The sequence below is a fragment of the Manis pentadactyla genome, chromosome 6 (genome assembly GCF_030020395.1).
Source record: "Manis pentadactyla isolate mManPen7 chromosome 6, mManPen7.hap1, whole genome shotgun sequence".
NCBI classification, from domain to species: domain Eukaryota; kingdom Metazoa; phylum Chordata; class Mammalia; order Pholidota; family Manidae; genus Manis; species Manis pentadactyla.
Window position 1 is genome coordinate 128,859,419 of NC_080024.1, and position 20,916 is coordinate 128,880,334.

A 20,916-nucleotide genomic window follows, 5' to 3' on the forward strand; every position below is an offset into this window, starting at 1 on the left:
TATTTTTAAATAACAGTTTTATTGAGATATACCCTTGGAATGTGTACAGTTCTTCCGTTTTCAGTATTTCCCAGAGTTGTACAATCATCACCACTTGTTTAGAATATTTTCATCAAAAATGTAACCATGTACTCATTAACAATCATTTCCCAATTCCTCCTCTCTCCAGCCCCTGGCAACTGCTAATGTACTTTCTGTCTCCGTAGATTTTCCTACTGTGGGCATTTCTTATAAACGGAATCATATAATGACTGTTTGTGTCTATCATTCTGTCAGATTTTGAAAATATGGAGCTTTTGGTGATACTTTCAAGATGACCACCTACCTTTTTTGGTGACGTAGTATTGAGATGCAAGTGTTACATGTTAGAAATTGTTATGTTGTTTGTTAGTCAAGATAATTATTAGCTTATCTAAATTAGCCTCTCTCAACCCCTACCCTCCTTTTGTAAGCAGATTTGAGTTAATACGTTTTTCTTTCAAAATTGTTTTGATGAAATGTTTTCATTTAGAAATACAAACAGCTCAATTCTGTGCTTAAAATCACGATGTCACATTTTTTGTGAATATCTGTTCACAAAGGACTATAATACATACTGTTTAAAGATAGGAAAATTCTTCAGCTTTTCACATGTCTATATTTTCTTTAAAAGTTTATCTTAATGATGAACTTTAATCTTACGCTTTCTGACTTTTATAAACCTTGAAGAGTTAAATAGAAGTTTTACCAGAATCTGCTCATTTATAGCCTGTGAGTCAAAAAAGGTTAAATCTCAAATGCAGGAGGAATGTAGCATGTACTGAAGAAGCAAAAGCTCTTAATTTTTTTTTTCTTTTAGAACAGCGTTAAGATTCATGTTATGGATGAAATTCTAAATTTGAGGTGGAATGGGCAGAGTCAAGGAATATAAAGTTGTATGGTTGCTAAATCCATCCACTTTGATTCTCTGTTCAGTGAATTAGGCTTCTGTTTGTATGTTCCTAATTTTTTCCCTAATTATTTTTGATGAAAAGTTCAGAAATAATTTTTCTAACAAGTGACTGAACATTTTTAAACAGCAGCATATGCAGCTTTGGACTTTGTTTAAACTGGACTTTTGGCTTTTTAATGTAGCACCTTATAAATTTCCCATTTTTATTTTTTGAATTTTATGGGAAGAGAAAAAGACTTGACTTAATAATCATCTTTTTTATGGTTGGAAGAATAATACCTCAGAGAGTTGTGGGGGTTCATGTTTACTTTTTAGGTTATCAGTGCACATTTGTAACTGCAGAAAATGATGAGTAAGCATATGCAGAGCTAAGTGAGATGTTAGAAAAAAGCTTCCTTAACATTTTTGTTAATTGGTATCAATCATCAACAGTTTAAATAAATTCTTTATATTGGGGGAGTATGGTAAGTTGGGTGCTACATTTTCCAGGAGTGGTTGTTAAAATTTATATGCTGTAATGTATTGCCTAGAATGGTTAACATTTTTCAAGTCTTTATGCACTGGTATCTAAATCTTTGAAATGGAAATAAAAATTAATGAGAATAAGCATCATACATTCTTTCTGATGTTAATTGGAGTTGAGCTCTTTTCAAAGTTCTTTATCCCTAATAGAACTGTACTTTTTACTTCTGGGTAGAGACTTAAGAGCTTGCTAGGCTGTGACAGCTTGCATTCGGGTTAACTCATGTTCCTCAGAGACTAAACAGAAACCATTAAAACCAGTAATTACTATACATAAGGGGAAAAATCCATCATCTTTAAAGCTTTGTTGAAGAGACTGCTCCAACTTTGAAGGAAGTTCTTTTCTATTTCTTGGCACTTTGGGCCAATGTGTTTTATTCTTCTGTAAATAGCAGTTGGCTGTGCAATTTGAGGTTTCAGAACCTGTTAGACCCATGCTGCTATTGAAGAAGAATGTGTTTTTTAAAGTTTTAGTTTTTATTAAATTGGAAGGTTGGGTATTTGGAAGCATTTTACATTGGGAAGAGCACTGTATGAGTCAGATTTAGCCATCCTACTGCCTCAAGGAAAATAATTTCTGAGCCTATAAAATCAGAAGTCCAGAATAGATAATTTCTGAGGTCCTCTGTAGCTGTCACATACTGTGATTCTTAAAGTACTGAAATAGCAAATGATTAGGATTATTTATCTATCTGGATTTTATAGTTAGTACATTACTAGAGAATAAGCAATTGGTCAGCCATTTGCAGTTGTGAATGTTCTGTGTTCATGTCATTCCTTTTCTTCTGCAATGTATATGTATAGAGTAAAGCATAATTCAGGAGCTGCCTAATGAGCATGATGTGGATAGATCTAGATTTTTTGTTGCTTCTGTTGTTTTATTAGTGCCTGCTTTTTTACTTAAATTTTCTGGCTTCCTGAGTCCATTTCCCTTGCCTTATACCAGAGAAACTATACATTGGTATTTGTTGTGGTCTTCTAAACCTGTCAGACAGTATACTTTGATACCTGTCATGTTCTGAACTTAATATTTAGAATACTTGATATTTGTTTTATTTTTAAAATTGTGTCACAGTAGGTATCTTTCTCCCTTCTTCCCTCTCTCCCTCCTCCACCTCTCATTTTTCGGGATCCACATTGAAAAGTTTGTTCAGTTAGATCGTCATTCTCTTCCTCAAAACAGTTTGAAATTGTCTTTGATACAATATACTTTTAAAAACTGGTAAAGAATGTGTATGGTTATGTTTCCACTTTCATATAAAAGGAGCAGACATTTTATATGTAATACTTATATTTCATTTTAAGAAAATAAAAGTGTTCAAATGGATGAGATTTAAGTGGTTAGAACTGAATGGTTCATTTCTTGTTGCACTTTGATTTCCATCCACTGAATTTACTATAATTGTCTCTAATTGAAGAGAAGGCAATTGGCTCAAAGAGTAAAAAGGTGTACATAAATCTTAATAATAGCAAAACATAGTTACCATGTGTTGTACTCATGAGCCAAAATAAATAGCGTAGTGACAATTTTCAAACTGCAGTGGAAGAAAGTTTGTTTAGTTCTAGGGTTGCTTCAGTCTTGGCCTACTGGGGATAATGGGACAAGAGGACTGTGAAATGAAGATGAAGTATTTAAATGGCTTGTGTGTTAGATAATTATTAAGCAAAGAACCTCAAACTCAAGCTGGACTAAATATTCTGTCTTACTGCTTAGCTATGAAAGTTGACGTATAATTGCAATACGAATAACTGAAGTTTAAAAGCCTAATTTTTCTAGGTTTAACATTTTTCTTTAAAGTCAAATCCTTCCAGAAGAATTTTAGTGGAATTAACCATTCTAATGATTTCACATCATTTTGTGAACATGCCTAGTTTTTCTTTAAGGAAAAATGTGTGAGAGGAAGGGAAACAAAACTGCATGGTCTTCAGTTCTTACTTCTTTATAACTTGGATTTCCTAGTAGGGCATAGGAAGAAATGAATGTATTAAAATACAGTTTTTCCCCATCCTCTTTGTTAGCTTCTTTCTCATTTCTAAGTTTCCCTAATTAACTTCTACTAATGCTTTTCTGTTTGAATTTATTTGTGAAAATAATCAAAGTCCAGACTTCTGGGGCATTTATTACACTTGAATTGTCCATGGCCCAGTCTGTTAATTGTGTGCCTTATTTGAGCAAATTTGCCTATTGTTTCCATCTGCTTCATTTTTCAGCTTGTCATATTTTAAGAGTTTTATGACTAGGATGCATATCCACCTGGGGTTTTGGATGTGACTACTAAGCTTTACTGTTTGATTTATATTTGAATCCATGTCTTTAGACGTGAAAGGTTAGTGCAAAAGCATGCTTCTCCACTGTCTCCTTTTCATTTTAGCAGCTCTGCTTGATGCCTTTGGAATGTGCTTTAGTTTCTGTCAATTTGATTAAGAGGAGGCAAAGAGAAAGTAGCAACTAGATGGAAAATGCTTTCTGTTCTGTGTGATACAGATAGGTTGGGGAATGTTGAGTGGAGCACATAGGTGAGCATTGCTACAGTGAAGTTGTGGTAAGATGTGTGGTGTTTCGGTCTGACCCTCAGGTTGGCTGCATGGGGTCACCCTGGGTCAGGGTTCCATTAAGGACTGGATTTTTAAAGTTCATCCAGGAATAATTAGTATCTTGAGAATAGGTTCATGCCAATCCATTCAAAAAGTTACATATAAGGTAGAACTATACTGTTTAATAGCCATAAGTCACAAGTGGCAATTTAAGTTTAAGTTAAGTAAAATTAAAATATCCAGTTGCTCAGTTATTGTAATCACATTTCAAGTGTTCAGTAGCCACATACTGCTAGCGGGGTTACCTATTGGACAGTGCAGGTATGGAATGTTTCTGTTACTGGAGATGGGTCCTTGGTCTTTTTGCTAGAAAGAATTCAAGAACAGACACAAAAGTGGTTGAACTTTAAAAGTTTACTTGGAAAATGAGAGTGTAAAGTAAGGCAAAAAGTATACATGCCTGAGAGCTGGGCATGGGCAGACCCAGGGTGGATTGCCTCCAGGGCTCAGTAGGGAGCCTTTTTATCTATAGGGGGATGAATATTCACTAAGTGGGATTAGGTATCAAAGGGGACAGGTGGGGTGTTTGGGTTTGCTCCACCCTCACATAGGGTGGAGGGATTTTTGGCTATATTTGGCTTTCCTTGAACTGTCATGGCTCAGGAAGGCATGATTTTATTACACTGATGACAGAGGGGCATGATTTTTACTACGTTAATGGAGTTTGAAATGATGTTTAGGTCAGTTTCTCCTCCGTGTTGGAACTGGGAGGTTTTATCTGGCCTATTATCTATATCCTCACTCCACAGTCCTTGGGAACAACATAGAAAGTATAGACTGCAAGCAAGGATCCAGCTGAGGTCCCTCCTCCTTTCCCTGCTTCTATCCAGCTATCTACCTACTCTGATACTTCTATTATTGCTGAAAGTTTTAGTGGATGCAGTGGTCTAGAGGACCAATTTACTAATTTATAATAGGTTAATAACCATGTTATTTTTTTTCTCGTAACATATTGCTTGTGTCTGATACAAAGGCATCATTTTTCAAGGCATCATGGAAATTAAATTAATCTTCAGGAGATTATTGATTTCTTAGGGAGCCATGAAGGAGCCAATCTGAAGGACATAGCTTGTAGAAGCTAGAAGTTTTGTGAGATACTGCTGTCATTTGGGGGTTGTCTTCTTAGTTGCCAGGATTACTTGAGTATTATCTTCTGAATAATCATTGATAAATTTTTATGACCATGAAATAATCTTTTAAAATTCAGATTAGGGTAACTAGAAATTTTTTGGTCACAATAATTTTGTGATGTGGGATTGAGGATATTTATTTTAAATCTTTATAGTACTATTTGAACTGCTGAAGCATTTGCCCTTGAAAGAAAATACTTTGCATTAAATGCATTGTATTGAATAGGTACTTGTTATGAATTAGAGAAGTTCACTGAGAATTTTTATTTTAAGTAATGTGGACAAGTCCTCTAGCTCTGCCACCATTGCCTACTGTGTCAAAAGCATGCTTCTGAATGTTGGAGACAAAAAAAGTGTATTACTATTTCTTCACATAAAGAAAGCATCCTTTTTCTGTCATTTAGTGCCATTATTAATAGTAATAACTATAATGATAATCACTTTGGGTGTATAGTGTTTTAATATCTATAAAATCCTTTAGCACAAATTGAGAACTAAAATGGAAAAGTGATTAAAATCATAGCTTTGGAGTCTATGTTTCATTTATACTCTACTTGTTTGGTTGTGATCTTGGATTAGTTTACTTAACTTCTAATAAGCCATGAAATCCTCTTTTGTAAAATAGGAATAATAGTTAAATCTGCTTTTTTGATTTATTGTGAACACTAAATATAAGTGAGATACAATATTTAAAGGATTTAGCATATTGTCCAGCAATACTAAGCAATAAGTGTTAGCTGCTGTTGTCTTACTTGCTTTCATTTGATTCTGTGAAGTATAGTATAATGGTTAGACTTTTAACACAGTGTCTTTAAGTTCATGAAATGTACATTGTTTTTAAACTCAGCAAAGAGATGGAAGCTGAGACAAGTTAAGTGGATTATTTATTTAAGGTCTCATGTTTCCTAAAGGGTAAAGCCAGGACCTGAAATCAGGTCTTTAAATTCTTTATGTAAATGTCTTTCCAAAGATAAGTATCTGTGGCATGTATAAGGTTTAAGGATTGTCAAGAAATTGTTTGTGTGGAGAAAATGTCCATACCAAGAAGATGAGAATTGAAAACAGGAGAAGAGGCAAAGGGAGTATGAAACATGTATGTACCTGCAGGTCCTCGGGTATGGCACAAAAGAGGGTGCCCAGTATCTTAAGTAAACAGTGACTTGCTACAAATTCTAGAATAGATGGTCTAATTGATAATTTGTGTGGCTTTTTAAACCTGTGCTCATATAGTGGTATTTGAACACAGAATTAGCCAAGGAGGTGTTTTGAAAAATGAAGGCATTTATTTATTTTATGCTTTTAAAATGATAGAACTGTGAAAGCTGATGGAAGCTTTAGTAATGAGTTACCTTATAACTTGGTAGAAAGACTGGCTATCAGAACCCCTGATGTGTATAGCTTTTACAGTGGCTTATTAGAACCAGTTAGTTCTGCGTTTGTGGATATTTTTCATTGATAAAATGTGGCCAGTTGGACTCCATTCTCTCTCTTAATTATAGGAATCATAATAATGATATTATTATTATTATTTTTTAAAGCTATTCTGAAAAGGAAACAATTTCAGAGACCATTTTGTTCATCTTATAACAAGTTGATTAAGACTTTTCTTGGTTTCTGAATACATTTCTGCCTTGAAGCAGCTATGTGAAATAATGTTCATGAATAAACTGACATTCTGGGTAAAACTAGTTTAATGGAATAAATTAGTAGAATCTATTAATGATCTTTTCCCCTAATAATGACTTACTTTTTTCAGATTATAACAGTAAGATCCTAGAGATACTTTGAAGTGATTTTATTTAGGGCTTTTCTTGGGAAGTTGGTATTCCCGTAATACCTGTAGTTGATTAGGTGCCTTCACATAAAGAAAGTATCCTTTTTCTGTAGTGAAAATGATTTAGGTTATAGCTGAGGTAGCTTGATAATTTTCAGTTTTCTACCTTCCAATCAATTTACTTGTGAACTGCTGTTAGTTATGATGTGAACAGTATATGCTATACAATATTAGACTAAGTATGGCAATTCAGGAACCTAAATGTGCTACATGTAATCTAAATCTAAGTAAATGTACATATAAAATGAATACAGGGTTTTGTCTATTTGTACATTTTTTACTTTTACATGTTATCCACAATAAAAAAAAAGCAATTGAAACTTGACCATAGTAATGAGTACAGAAGAAATAATTTTGTGTTCTTAAAAAAATGAGTATTTATGTATTTTGTCTGTAATAATGTACTTTAATGACAAGAAACAACACAAAAAATACTTCTGTTTTTAAATGTCTACATTTTAGAGGAAGGAGAACACTGGTCAAAAGTGTTAACGGAGAAATTTGTTACTTTAAAATGAAATAAACAGAATCCTGGCTATAAAATTTGTGTTGGACAGAAGAGTCCCATTATATTTCTTTCCTTAGATGTTTTATAAATGACAATAATAAAAAGCAAAATTATGATGACAGTTGCTGAAATTATTCAAGACTTTGAAACTTGTTCAGTGGCACTATTGCATCAAAAGTACCTCTCAGTTATAGGTTTTTATATAAAAAATATGTGTAATTTCTATGAACATGGCTTATTTGATTTGATTATATGTTACCATTCTTTTCTGTCATAAAAGAAGGGTTTGGGAATCTCTTACAAATTTATTCCTAATGATACCCTGTAGAATATTTTTTACCACTCACTTTATTTTGCTTACTGTTGTCCAAGACTGTCAGAACTTTAGATTTGTCTTGAAATGAGTGGTAGCAAGTAGACTAAATTAGTTTTGCCAGTGTAAGATTGAGCCCTAAAAGAATATTGATTTATGTTCTGTAAATCTATTTTCTGTCCTTACAACTATAGTTTCCTCCAGAAAAATAGAAAGCAACATGCTTTTAAGACAGATTAATCATTGTGTTTAACTGAATGAAAGAAGACATGCAGAACTTGGCTTTTATGAGGCAAATACTACTCTTCCTAAGACTTACATGTAAAGTTCGATGAATATTTAAGGCTAAGGCTTCAATAGTCAGGAAGATAGAAGAAAAGTTCTATGCTTTCTAAGAATTAGATGCATAGGCAAGATCTTATACACACACACACACACACACACACACACACACACACACACACTCTTTTAATCTTAGTACTTCAAGTGAATTCTTATATACAGTTACATTTTGTCTTCAATTATAGTTACTGCATAGCTTGTGTTTGATTTTTTATGTGTAATTTATTTTTGATTTTTTAGTTTTTTGAAGATAGTTGATATACAATATTATATTGGTTTCAAGTATACAACATAGTGGTTTGACAGTTGTCTACATTATTAGATGCTCACCCCAACTGATGTTCAGAATTATTGACTACATTTTCCATTCTGTACTTTCATCCCTGTGACTAATTTGTATTAAGATTGAGATTTTGTGCCTCTTTATCACCTTCATGTAGTTCACCCACCCACCCCAACTCCTCCCCTCTCATAATGACCAGTCACTACTCAGTGTCTATGAGTCTATTGCTGTTTTGTTTTGTTTTTAGATTCTACTTTTAAGTGAAATCATATGGTATTTGCCTGGCTTATTTTACTTTTTTTGCCTGACTTATTCCACTTAGCATAATATCCTATAGGTCTATCCATGTCACAAATGGCAGGATTTCTTTCTTTTTATGGATGCATAATATTCCATTGTGCATATGTACCACTTCTTTATCCATTCATCTACTGATGGACACTTAGGTTGCTTCTGTATGATTAGTGATGTGGAGCATCTTTTTTATGTGTCTGTTGGCAATCTGTTTTGTCTTCTTTGGAAAAATTTTCAGGTCCTCTGCCCATTTTTTAATCAGGTTATTTGTTTGGTGTTGAGTCTATGAGTTCTTTGTATATTTTGGGTGTTAGTATTGGGATTTATTGTTGATAAATATATTCTCCCACACCATAGGTTGTTTTTTTGTTTTGTTGATGGTTTCCAGTGCTAATCAGAGGTTTTTAGTTTGATGTAATCTCACTTTTTTATTTTTGCTTTTGTTTTCCTTGCCCAGGGAGACATATCCAGAAAAAAATTACTCATTCTTATATTCAAGAGATTTTTGCTTATGTTTTCTTCCAAGAGTTTTATGGTTTCATGTCTTAAGTTTGAGTGTCTAATTCATTTTGAGTTTACTTTGTGTGTGGGATTAGAGAGTAATCCCGTTTCATTCTCTTGCATATAGCTGTGCAGTTTTCCCAACACCATTTATTGAAGATACTGTCTTTTCCCCATTTTATATTCCTGGCTCCTCTATCATATATTAATTGGTCATATATGCATGGGTTTAAATCTCTATTCTGTTCCATTTACCTATGTCTGTTCTTGTGCCAGTACCATACTGTTTTAATTACTGTAGCTTTATAGTGCAGCTTAAAGTCAGGGAGCATGATACCCTGACTTGTTCTTCATCCTGATTGCTTTGGCTATTCAGAATCTTCTGTGGTTCCATATAAATTTTATTCTAGCTATTGGTATTTTGATAGGGATTGCACTGAATCTGTAAATTGCTTTGGGCAGGATTGCCATTTAGACAGTATTCTTCCTGTGTATGAGCATGGGATAGAAGTCCATTTATTTGTGTCTTTTTCAAACTTGTACTTGACTTACTACACACAGGACTCATTGTCTTAATGTTTGCTGAATATTTTATACTTTGTAATAATAGAAATCTATGAGTGAACCATAGGGCATTGTGCAAATAGATTAACTGACTGATAATGGTATTCTGTTCAACAAGGATTAACTGATTTATCTCAGTTCTAGTCTAGGCTGAGAGAAGTGGTAGAGTTGAAGGTTGTTACATTATGGCTTTTAAGTTAGGGTATTTAAAGGAACAAGATATGAGTTAGTTGAATAAACATAGCCCTGTATAATCATGCTGGAAAAAAGTAATCATCTGTATACTAGTACCAGCACTTTTATTGTCTAATAAATGTGTCAAGAGAGAAATTTTGAACATTCACATAGGCTCTGTGATTCTGAAAGTTTTCTGACTTGTAACAGAGCAGACTGGCTTTATTGTTTGTTTATTTGTCAAATGGTAGAGAAAACAAGGGAAAAATGTACTTTTTTTTTTCCTCTTAGGTGCCTTAAGGAAGCATATGTGTATCTGGCCCAAGTATCAGCTATTGTACAGCTCCTTTTTTTGAAAAATCCATTTATCTTGTAATCAAACTTTCTTGACATTAGTGAAGTTTGATACCTAAATCCTATAACTTTCTATATATGGGAGTTTTTATTAAACATGTTTTTAAAATGATAAGAACCTTTAATATATATGGCTCTTTATTTGCACCTAGCTGAAAGATCTTTGGAAGAAATAATTTGAGAGAGAACAACTATGTTAATAATGTGGTTTTCATTTCAGATGGTCAAGTTAAATTAATCAGATAGGTCTTTGTTTTCTGAGTTTTTATCATGAAGTAAAATAACTTTATTTAGCATTATCTTGCTAAATACTAATCTTCAGTGGATTTTCTTAACAGAGGTTTCCCCACAATTATTTTAAAAATAACTTTATTACCATTAATAACAAAAAATAATCAGTTTTGTACAGTGGCAGGAGATTGCCAAAGTGATAAAAACCATAAAAATCCCCTCTGTGCCTAGAAATAATTAATATTTTGGTTGATATGCTTTCAGTAAATAAATAAATATGCTATGCATGAATGAATATGTATTTTTTAAGTTGGAATCTTACCATGTGTGTTTAATTGTATCCTACTTTTACACTTAAGGGTGTCTGAGAATTGTTCCAGGTCATTTAAGATACTTCCTCAACATGATTTGTAAAGGCTGTAGGGTTTTGCATAGTGTGGATATGCCATAATTAATTTCAGCAGCCCTCCATAGTTGGATATTTAAACTGTTTGTAGTTCTGTGCTGTTGTAAAGACATTATCCTCTTTAATTTTTCAATTGGCTAATTAGCTTGAAAATAAAAAGTGAAGATTATTCTTTAGGTTGTTTTTAGATGATTTATTTGATTTCCAAATTATCAGACATAGTCATAAGGAGTATGGGCATACCTAAAATCAGGATCAAAGTTTGGTATACATCTTTGATTTCTTTCATTTTATCAGTTATATTCTGTCTTACATGTTCATCGTGTTTTCAGAGCTAGATCTTAAACTTCTTAAGCAAATATACCATCTCTTATTAAACAAACAGAACTAACCCATCTTTCATAGCACCTGTGAACTTGGGCAATATATCTACTATTTGTTTGATAAATACATGTTGATTGTTGTCTTTTGTGAAGATAAAGTGTGTATATGAATGTGGGAGAAACTGGCTAGGGAAAATTCTTAAAGCAGAAATCATGTTTCTCCAGTTTCCATTTGAATGAGTCTGTGTTTTCCTCCCCATTTACCTCCCTACAAATTCCTAAGCTGACTTGAAATACGTAAACATTGTTTTTCAGTCCTTCCACTCTTTCCTTTCTCTCTTTGGGCTTTAAGTGTAGTGTCTCCTGGAGAGGAAAAATCTATATTATGATGAGCCTCAAGAAAGCTGATTCCCAGTAAGCATCTTTTGTACGTATAGATCTTCGTACCCTCTATCTTGAAGAGAACTTGATTTGTTTAGTTACGTATTTACTGAGGACTATCATTCTGCTCTTTCTCTAATGCCTGGGCACATCAAGCTCATTGACGTGCTGACAAACAAGCCTTTTCCTCTGCCTGGGAGATTTCATCTGTGTGTTTGGCTGATTCCTTATCCTTCAAGTCTGCTTAAATGTTACCTGCCTGAAAGGCCTTATCAAGACCTTTACGTTATTTACTTGTCACAGCACCCTCCCTGTTCATTCCTTTCACATTACTTTTTCAATTTCTGTTTATGCACATAGATCTTTATCATATGAATGGCTCACCCCTTCCTATCTTTAATTTCTGTAAGGGCAGGAAACTTGCTTCTTTTTGTTCAACATTCTATGCTTATCCCCAGAGTAAAGGACCTGATTGAGGTTTCTAACTTACAATAGCAATCAAGTATATGTATGTTATATAATAGTATATAAATACTAGGGGAAAGTTACCAAGGGCATGAATCACTCTTTTCTCCAGCTTCTTTTTGAATGTCACTCCCTCTCCCTTGCCCCTCAACAACTCCCCAGAGCTTTTGAGCAGATTTCCAAAGATAACAAACATTTGATTTCTATTCTTTCATCCTTCTATATTAAAAGGCCTTTCGTTAACATTGAATGGACATTTGTGTCCATTTATATTATATTCATTAATATAAATATACATTGAATTGTGAGTTGTGGTGATCAAAGAAGTCTGTTCCCAGTTTCATTATCTAGTTTGACATTTATTTTCTCTTCTGTTCATAGTCTATATACAGTTCTTAGTCTACTTTTACTTCTGTCCTTCGTGCTTGTATTGGACACCTACTAATCTGAGACATCTTCCTCAAGCACATATTTCTGTCCTCCCATTAAATCTGATAATAAATGATTAGTACTCCAAGCAGTTTCCTGGGCGTGTTATTTGGTTTTTACAGATATTTTATTTAAATAGCTTTTAAAACCCCTTGCTGTTTAATTCTTGGAGAAGATAAGCTCAATAATTATGTCATTATTTCTCTTCGAAGCCCTAAATTACTTCTTGAGAATTCTGTATAAACCTGTGCTCCTTAAAAAGAGAGAATGACACTTCCACTGATTTCGTGACCTATCTCCTTCCTAGGATGGGCACCCTAGTGAGACTTATTTCTTCACAAGCAATTAGAAACAGATTGTACTAGTTTTACCCTGCTGTTTAACAGAATGCAGATTTTCTTTTTTGAAAGATCTAGGTCACTGACATTTCAGATCCAAAATGAAACATAGTTGTTGAAACTTGTGTTTGGTCTGTATCTATAGAAGATCCCTGATTAAAGATAAGTAGAAGCTGCTTTGGACTGGTGAGAACCACCCAAGTATTTTCTGTATTGTTATTAGCACTTAAAAGTGATGAGGTGACATAGGTTATGGTCTAATTATAATAGCTGCTTTCAGTTTACACAGTGCCTTGTAGCTTTATAACATTTTACAAAATTTTAGAGATTTTCATCTTCATTGAATCTTAAAAATAATAGGCTTTATAGTTTGTACTGGAAAGGGTGGCTAGTGTAGCATGTCACTTGGAGAGTTCTACAAGTTTATTTTGGAGAGGGGGAGCAGGGGCTAATCATTAGGAATCATGATAGCTAATTCTAGACTTTCCCTGCTGCCTGAAGTATAGCCAAGAGCTGACTGCCGTCTCCAGATCTGTCCTCCTGCTCTTTTGCACTTGAGGAATCAACTATGTTCCATGCTTGAACTTTCCAATAAGCGCTATACTAGTTAGACTCCAAAGCTAACCCTCGATGATAATGTCTCTTGATGCTCACACCCTTCCACATTGGGTCTGCCCTACCCCTGTTGCTCATTTTAATAAATGCAATGCAGCTGAAGTGATGCTGTGCCTGTTTTCAGGCCTAAATCTTAAGACAGCTTGGTAGCTTCTGTGTTTGCACTTTGGGAAACATTGAGCCACCATGTAAGAAGTCCAGGTACCCTGCTGGAGTGATGTTGAAAGACCAGCTACAGAGAAAGCAGCACCAAGATTACATGTGGAAAGAGGACCCACGATCCTGGCTTCCAGCTGAGTAGAAAGAGGACCCACGATCCTGGCTTCCAGCTGAGCCTACTCTTTCCCACAAAGGTGTTAGAAATGGGAGTGAGGCTGTCTTGGACATTCCAGCTCCAGCCACCAAATGAGAAAGAGACCCTGAGAGACAATTAGGCTAACAGAAAAAAAAAAAAAATCCAGATGGCACTCAAGAAGGTAACATCTTGACTTCTCCAGGAATCATGAGAAATAATAAATGTCATTTTAAGGCACTGAGTTTTGGGATGCTTTGTTACATAGTAATAGATAAATAGCACAAGTGGCTGGGGGACATTCTGAGTGGTGACTTTTCCAGTTCTACAGAAATTGTAAAACTAATTAAAGCAGAGAACTATCTAGAGATTCTGCTCTCAATTTCAAGAGTCTGGTACAGGAGATAGACATTTAAACAAACATTCATAGCATGGATGAGGTACTTTTTATTTTGCAGTTGCATTTGCTTTCAATGGTATTAAAATGATCTTTCCCTACCAGGGTATATGTATTTTCCCTTGTTTTTGATTGTAGTATTTCATAGTGTGTGTGTACTATATATAGTACACTTAACAGCTACCATTATTAGTGGACATTTACATTCTTTTGTGTTTAAATTTTCTGTATTGCAAATAATGATACACGAATGTGGCTGTATCTAGGATAATTTAAATTTGTTATCCAAAGTGTCTTTACCAATTTATAGTACTACCATCCCAACCATACATTCATTCTTTGATAGCCGTCTGTAAGGTTGAGAATGGTCATCTTTAGTATTCAAACAGGGAAGCTAGGAATATGCCTTATAGGAAATACATAGCAGCAATCATAAAGTCTGGATCTAGTGAACATGACTTTAGAAAATTTCTAATTTTTCTGATGATTTAGTAAGGGAAAAAAGTTTCTTCCACATCTAAACTTAATTTGCTATTGCCAGTTCTTTCCTCGGAGAAAACTAGTGGGAATCAACTACTGTATCATAAATATGAAAATAGCATTTGATACATTACAGAAATTAGTTGAACTTAACAATTTCATCAATAAAGGGGATAGCAAAGACTGGTGGAAGGAGTATGATGTAGGACTTTAGAGTCATGTAGAGTTTAGGTTTTAAATCCTTGTCCTGCCACTTAGTTGTAATAGTTGATAGTCATCTACAATTTGGGGTCAGAACTGTCTCTCCTTCATAGTGTAGTTAAGTAAAACAAATGCCAAAAATTTGGTATGTAAATTAATGTTGTTTTTCTTTTCATCTTGCCATCAATGTTTAGGAAGTAAATACACTCTTGTTAATGATTTTTACTGTTACTTTGCTCATAAAAGAGGTATAATATGGCCCTTTATATTTTCATTAATTTAAAAAATCAATTTGGAACATGTTGCAAAATTAGAATATAATTCTTTAAAGACTACATGAAATATTACTGCTGTCATATTTTGCATCCATTGTCTTATTTGAATTTTGGGGTAGGAATAGAAGTTAATACTTTCATTTTGTAGATGTGAGTTCCAAAATGACAGTTTGAAAATGGAATGCTAGAAATGCAACTCTAAAAATTCCTTTATTATTGCTAATTATTTTATTACTGCTAATTCTTTTATCACTGTTTCTTAAAATTAAGGCACTTGCATGGTTAAATCTTAGAGTACTAAATTATAGGCCTCAGAGAAATGCCTTACTGTATGTAGCTGCCTTATTTTTTTATAGTACTTTTTAGATTGAAAGATGAGAAGAAAATAGAAAAAGTGGTTTATGTCCCATTTGAGGAACTATTCTTACTATAATTCCCTATGTGATAATCAAAGGTACAAGAAATGTAGAACATGGAGACTTTCAGGAAAGACTTTGTTATTTTTTAGTGTATTTAGATAGCAGAATGTGTACTTTAAAAATTTTTTTTGAATTGTTTTTCTCTTAAAAAATAATGATTTGTTTCTTGCCAGGTCCATTTCTTGAATGATGATTGTGTATTTCTTTTATGTATAGGAATGTATCAAATGTGAATGTGACATTACCATTCTTTTTTTTTCTTTTTTAAGGTTTTTAGATTTTATTTTTGTGGAGAAGTTTTAAGTTCGCAGTAATATTAAGAGAAAAGTACAAAGATTTGCCATGTACCTTCTGCTCTCACACATGCAGAATCTCGCTCTTTAGCAACACTCCCCACCAGATTGGTACATTTGTTAAACTGATGAGCCTACGTTGATGTACCATTATCACCCAAAGTCCATAGTTTACTTCAGAGTTCGCTCTTAGTGTTATATATTTTACAGGCTTGGACAAACGTATAATGACATTTATCCATCATTATAGTATCATATGTAGTTTCACTGCCCTCTTTGCTCCACTGATTTATACCTTCTTCGCCCCTAGCCCTGGGAAACCAGTTAAATGTCATATATTCAGAAGCATACAGTATGTAGACTTTTCTAAGCTTCTTTCACTTAGTAAATTATACTTAGTATTCCTCAGGTCTTTTCATGGATTGATAGTTCTTTTCTTTTTAGTGCTGAATAATATTCCATTGTCTCAATGTATCACATTTATCCATTCACCTAATAAAGGACATTTTAGTTGCTTCCACAGTAAAACTGCTATAAGCATTCTTGTGCAGACTTCTATGTGGACATATTTACCCAAAGGACATTTATCTTTGTAAATAATAATGAGTGCCAATTCCTGGATCATTAGTAAGAGTAGTTTAGTTTTGTAAGAAACTGCCATGCTGTCTTCCAAAGAGGCCATTCCATTTTGCATCTCCATGAGTAATGAACGAGAGTTCCTGTTGCTCCACATCCTCACCTGCATTTGGTATTGTCAGTGTTCCAAATTTTGCCCATTCTAATAAGTGTTTAGTGGCATCTCAGTGTTTTAGTTTTCATTTCCCTGATGGCATGCCATGTGGAGCATATTCATATGTTTATTTGCTATCTGTGTATCTTTGGAGAGTTGTCTGTTGAGATGTCTGGTCCATTTTTAAAATCAGGTTGCTTATTTTCTTACTGTTGAAGATTAAGAGTTCTTTGTATATTTTCGACAACAGGTTTGTCTTTTGCATATCTTCTCCCAGTCTGTGGCTTGTTTTCTCATTCTTCTGACAGCATCTTTCACACAGCATAAGTTTTTAATTTTAATGAAGTCCAGCTTATCAGTGATTAATATGGATTGTACCTTTGATGTTGCATCTAAAATGTGGTCTTCATACCCAAGATCTTCTGGGTTTTCTCCTCATCTTCTAGGAGTGTTATAGTTTTGTGTTTTAAATTTAGATCTCTTATCCATTTTGAGTTAATTTTTGTGAAAATCATAAGGTCTGTGTTTAGATGCATTTTTTTTTTTTTACATGTGGATGTCTAGTTCCAACACCATTTGTTGAAAAGACTGTATAGCTTCATTGTATTGCATCTAGTCCTTTGTCAGAGGTCAGTTGAATCTATTTATGTGGTCTATTTCTGGGCTGTTATATTCCATTGGTCTGTTTGTCTATTCTTTTGTCAAGACTATACCTTCTTAATTACTGAACTTTATAATAAGTATGTATACTTATTATGTATGTAGTTGTGAGTTTAATGCTAAGAAGTGGAAATGGAATGTCTGCGTTTCTTTTATTTTAATGTCATACTGAACCATGAAGTAGGTAGGGGTATCATAAGTGTAGTAATTATCTTATAAATGAATCCTCTCTTAAGCTTGATGCCTCACTTTTGTTAATTTCTCTCTACATGTGGCCGCTTATGTTCAAGTCCAAGTGTTAGGTATGTAGTGTCAGTCCTCTAGTTTTGTTCTTCAGTACTATATTGGCCATTCTTGGTCTTTTGACTCTCCATATAAACTTTAGAATCATTTGTTGATATCCACAAAATAACTTTGTGGAATTTTGACTGGGATTGCATTGAATTTACAGATCAAATTGGAAAGTATTGCTGTCTTGATAAAATTGAGTCTTGTCCATGAATAGAATATCTCCTCATTTATTTAGTTGTCTTTGTTTTCAGAGTTTTGTAGTTTCCCTCATATAGATCTTGTACAAATTTTATAGACTATACAAATTGTATAGACTTCACACCAATTTCATTTTTTAGGGTATTAATGATACTCTGTTTTTAATTTCAAATTCTATTTGTTCATTGCTGGTATATAGGAAATTGATAGACATTTATATATTAGCCTTGCGTCCAGCACTCTTGCCATAATTGTTTATTAGTTCCAGGAGTTTTTTGTCCATTCTTTCACATTTTCCACATAGGTGATTGTGTCATGTGCAAATAAAATGTTTTATTTTTTCTTCTCAATCTGTATACTGTTTATTTCCTTTTTCTTGTCTTATTGCATTAGCTAGAACTTCCAGTGTCATGTAGGTGATAATTATTATTCTTAATCCTCCTTCCTGTGAGCCTGTGTTAAAATTTGCTCTGTTGTGTTTGTTCTACAGCTTACCAAAGCTCATCGACAAGGACACATGGTGAAAGTAGATTGGCTGGACAGATTGACATTTAGAGAGATAGAAATGATAAATGAGGTGGGTTATATCCCTGTTTTTTATTTTAAAATAAAATCTCTAGACTTCTAAACCAAGAATTTTTGAGAAGAGTTTTCCAGGTCTCTTGCCAGGTATCCAGAAAAATGGGAGTACTGAGGATAACCTGTAGTTGTGAGTTTAATGTGAAGAAGTGGAAATGGGATGTCTGCATTTCTTTTATTTTAATGTCATACTGAACCATGAAGTAGGTAGGGGTATCATAAGTGTAGTAATTATCTTATAAATGAATCCTCTCTTAAGCTTGATGCCTCACTTTTGTTAATTTCTCTCTACATGTGGCCGCTTATGTTCAAGTCCAAGTGTTAGATAAATTTTTCAACACGGTGCTACCTCTTCAGTCCAGTTACCTTAGGTTATTGTTAGCCATTCTTCTACTCAGTTAAGACAGTATGTGTCTTATGTATTACGTAGAGGACTCTGCACCCTAATAAAAAGTTAACATGGTTCAGGTAATTTATTTATTTCTTGATCTTGTATATTGGTCCAGAATATGTTTAATTAAAAGATGTCTTCAATGAAACTCTTCAGAGTTAGAACAAAAATTTTTTTTGTTTATTTGCACTGACATATGAGCTATTTCATCTGACATTCTGTGTCAAGAGAGCAGAAATAACAACTAAATTAGTCATATTAGGAGAGAATAATTGTCAATTTTGTGATATGCCTACCTTATAGTGATTCCCATAGGGCACAACTGACTTAATTTATATTCTCTGAATAGTTTTCAGGGAGTAGAAAAATTTTAGTTTTACAATGAACAATTTTTAAAGTCTTGCCTTATTCATTTTTTGAAAACAAATTAGTGGTGTTTAACATTTATATTCAGTATGAATATTGAGTCTCTTTTCTAAATTCATTCATAATATATTTTAATATGCTGAACTGGAAGAAAAGTTTACTTTTTTTGAATTTTTATGATAGTCAAATTCCAAAAGTAGTTTAATCAAAATGCCTACTTATATTTTTCTATTCAACTTAGATATCCTTGGTTGTAGAAAATGTAATGTTAGGGCTTACTTTGCCCAGCCTCTCACCCTCCCTGCCTCCTCTCTTTAAAAGATAGGAGACCATTACCATAATAGACAATAATATGCTTCATAAAACTGAACAATTTAAATGACTTCTTTAGACCCTTATGATTTTACACATACAGATTTAAAATAATTTTTAAAAGTGTTTGAGTTAAGACTCATCACCCTTTTAGTCTTCATTTTATTATTAACACTGCATTTTTTATTTAAGGGGGCACATTTGTACATACACACAATCAATATTTTTTATGTTGGGAAGAAGTAACTATTCCCCAGTATACTGAAGGTATACTGTAAATAAAAGTTTACAAATGACTGTAAGCCATTTTAAGACCATTTATAAATTCAGAAAAATGTGTAAAGGTTATGTCTGTTAAGCTCAGATGGCCTCTGTCCTTGGTTACTTTGTTTTACTTTTGTTTTTTGTTATGTTAATTTCTACAGTTAGGTTAGTCATGTGGTTTAAGGTTAGGTACACTGTTAAATTGCTTAAAATTTTTACAAGTACAAAACATCTTTATTTTTGAAATAAAGTAGTTCTCATGCAAATATATACAAAATAACCTTCAAGAAATTCAGACACTAAGAAAAATCCAAAAATGTCATGAAGTATCAGGAAGGAATTATAAGTGAAAAATAGACACTACTGGATAAAATAGTTTGCTGTGTATAATAAAATAGTAGTACTACATAAAACCATGTGTTTATAACAATGACATAAACATTTGTTACATTTTAAAGTGTACTTCATAGATTTATGTGCTGCTGAATTGAGAATAATGAATATACTGATCTTTAGAATGTTGAAGATAATCATTTTACATAAAAATCTAACTTTTTCTTTTTTTAGAGTGAAAAACGAAGTTCTAATTTCATGTACCTGATGGTTGAGTTTCGATGTGTCAAGTGTGATGATAAGGAATATGGTATTGTTTATTATGAAAAGGTATTTGCCTTGGAACTGTTTATGGTCTCTAAAGTAGAGGGGAGGGGAACATTAAAAAAAATTACTGTTCTTGCTGAGATGAATTATTTGGTTGCAGGATAGCAGCAGACAGCTGTCAGAAGCAGCTGTTTATATAGCACAAATCAGATCATATCAGCACAACAACATTATTCATGTAATGCAGTTTGGGTTACAGAATTCAGTAAATGTGCAAGAGATTAAAAACTTTTTTTTTTTTTTTTTTTTTTTTAGATAATTATTTTTTATTGAAGGGTAGTTGACACACAGTATTACATTACATTAGTTTCAGGTGTACAACACAGTGATTCAACATTTATATACATGATAATTCTAAGTACCAGCTATCACCATACCAAGTTGTTACAATATTTTGACTATATTCCTTATGCTATACATTACATCCCGGTTGCTTATTTATTTTACAATTGGAAGTGTGTACTTTTTCTTGGTTGTTGTTGTTAGGGCATCTCTCATATTTATTGATCAAATGGTTGTTAACAACAATAAAATTCTGTATAGGGGAGTCAATGCTCAATGCACAATCATTAATC

At 33.3% G+C, this 20,916-nt stretch overlaps 1 protein-coding gene across 4 annotated transcripts in view; it reads left to right on the forward strand.

Moving 5' to 3' along the window:
* Positions 1-20,916, forward strand: part of PIK3C3 (phosphatidylinositol 3-kinase catalytic subunit type 3) — a 158,447-nt gene that overhangs the window by 30,535 nt on the left and 106,996 nt on the right. For all 4 annotated transcript variants that reach the window (XM_036885051.2, XM_036885053.2, XM_036885052.2 and 1 more), the window contains exons 5-6: positions 18,260-18,346; positions 20,249-20,344. In XM_036885051.2, coding sequence (XP_036740946.1) covers positions 18,260-18,346; positions 20,249-20,344 — 183 coding nt within the window. The remainder of the gene's footprint in view (positions 1-18,259; positions 18,347-20,248; positions 20,345-20,916) is intronic.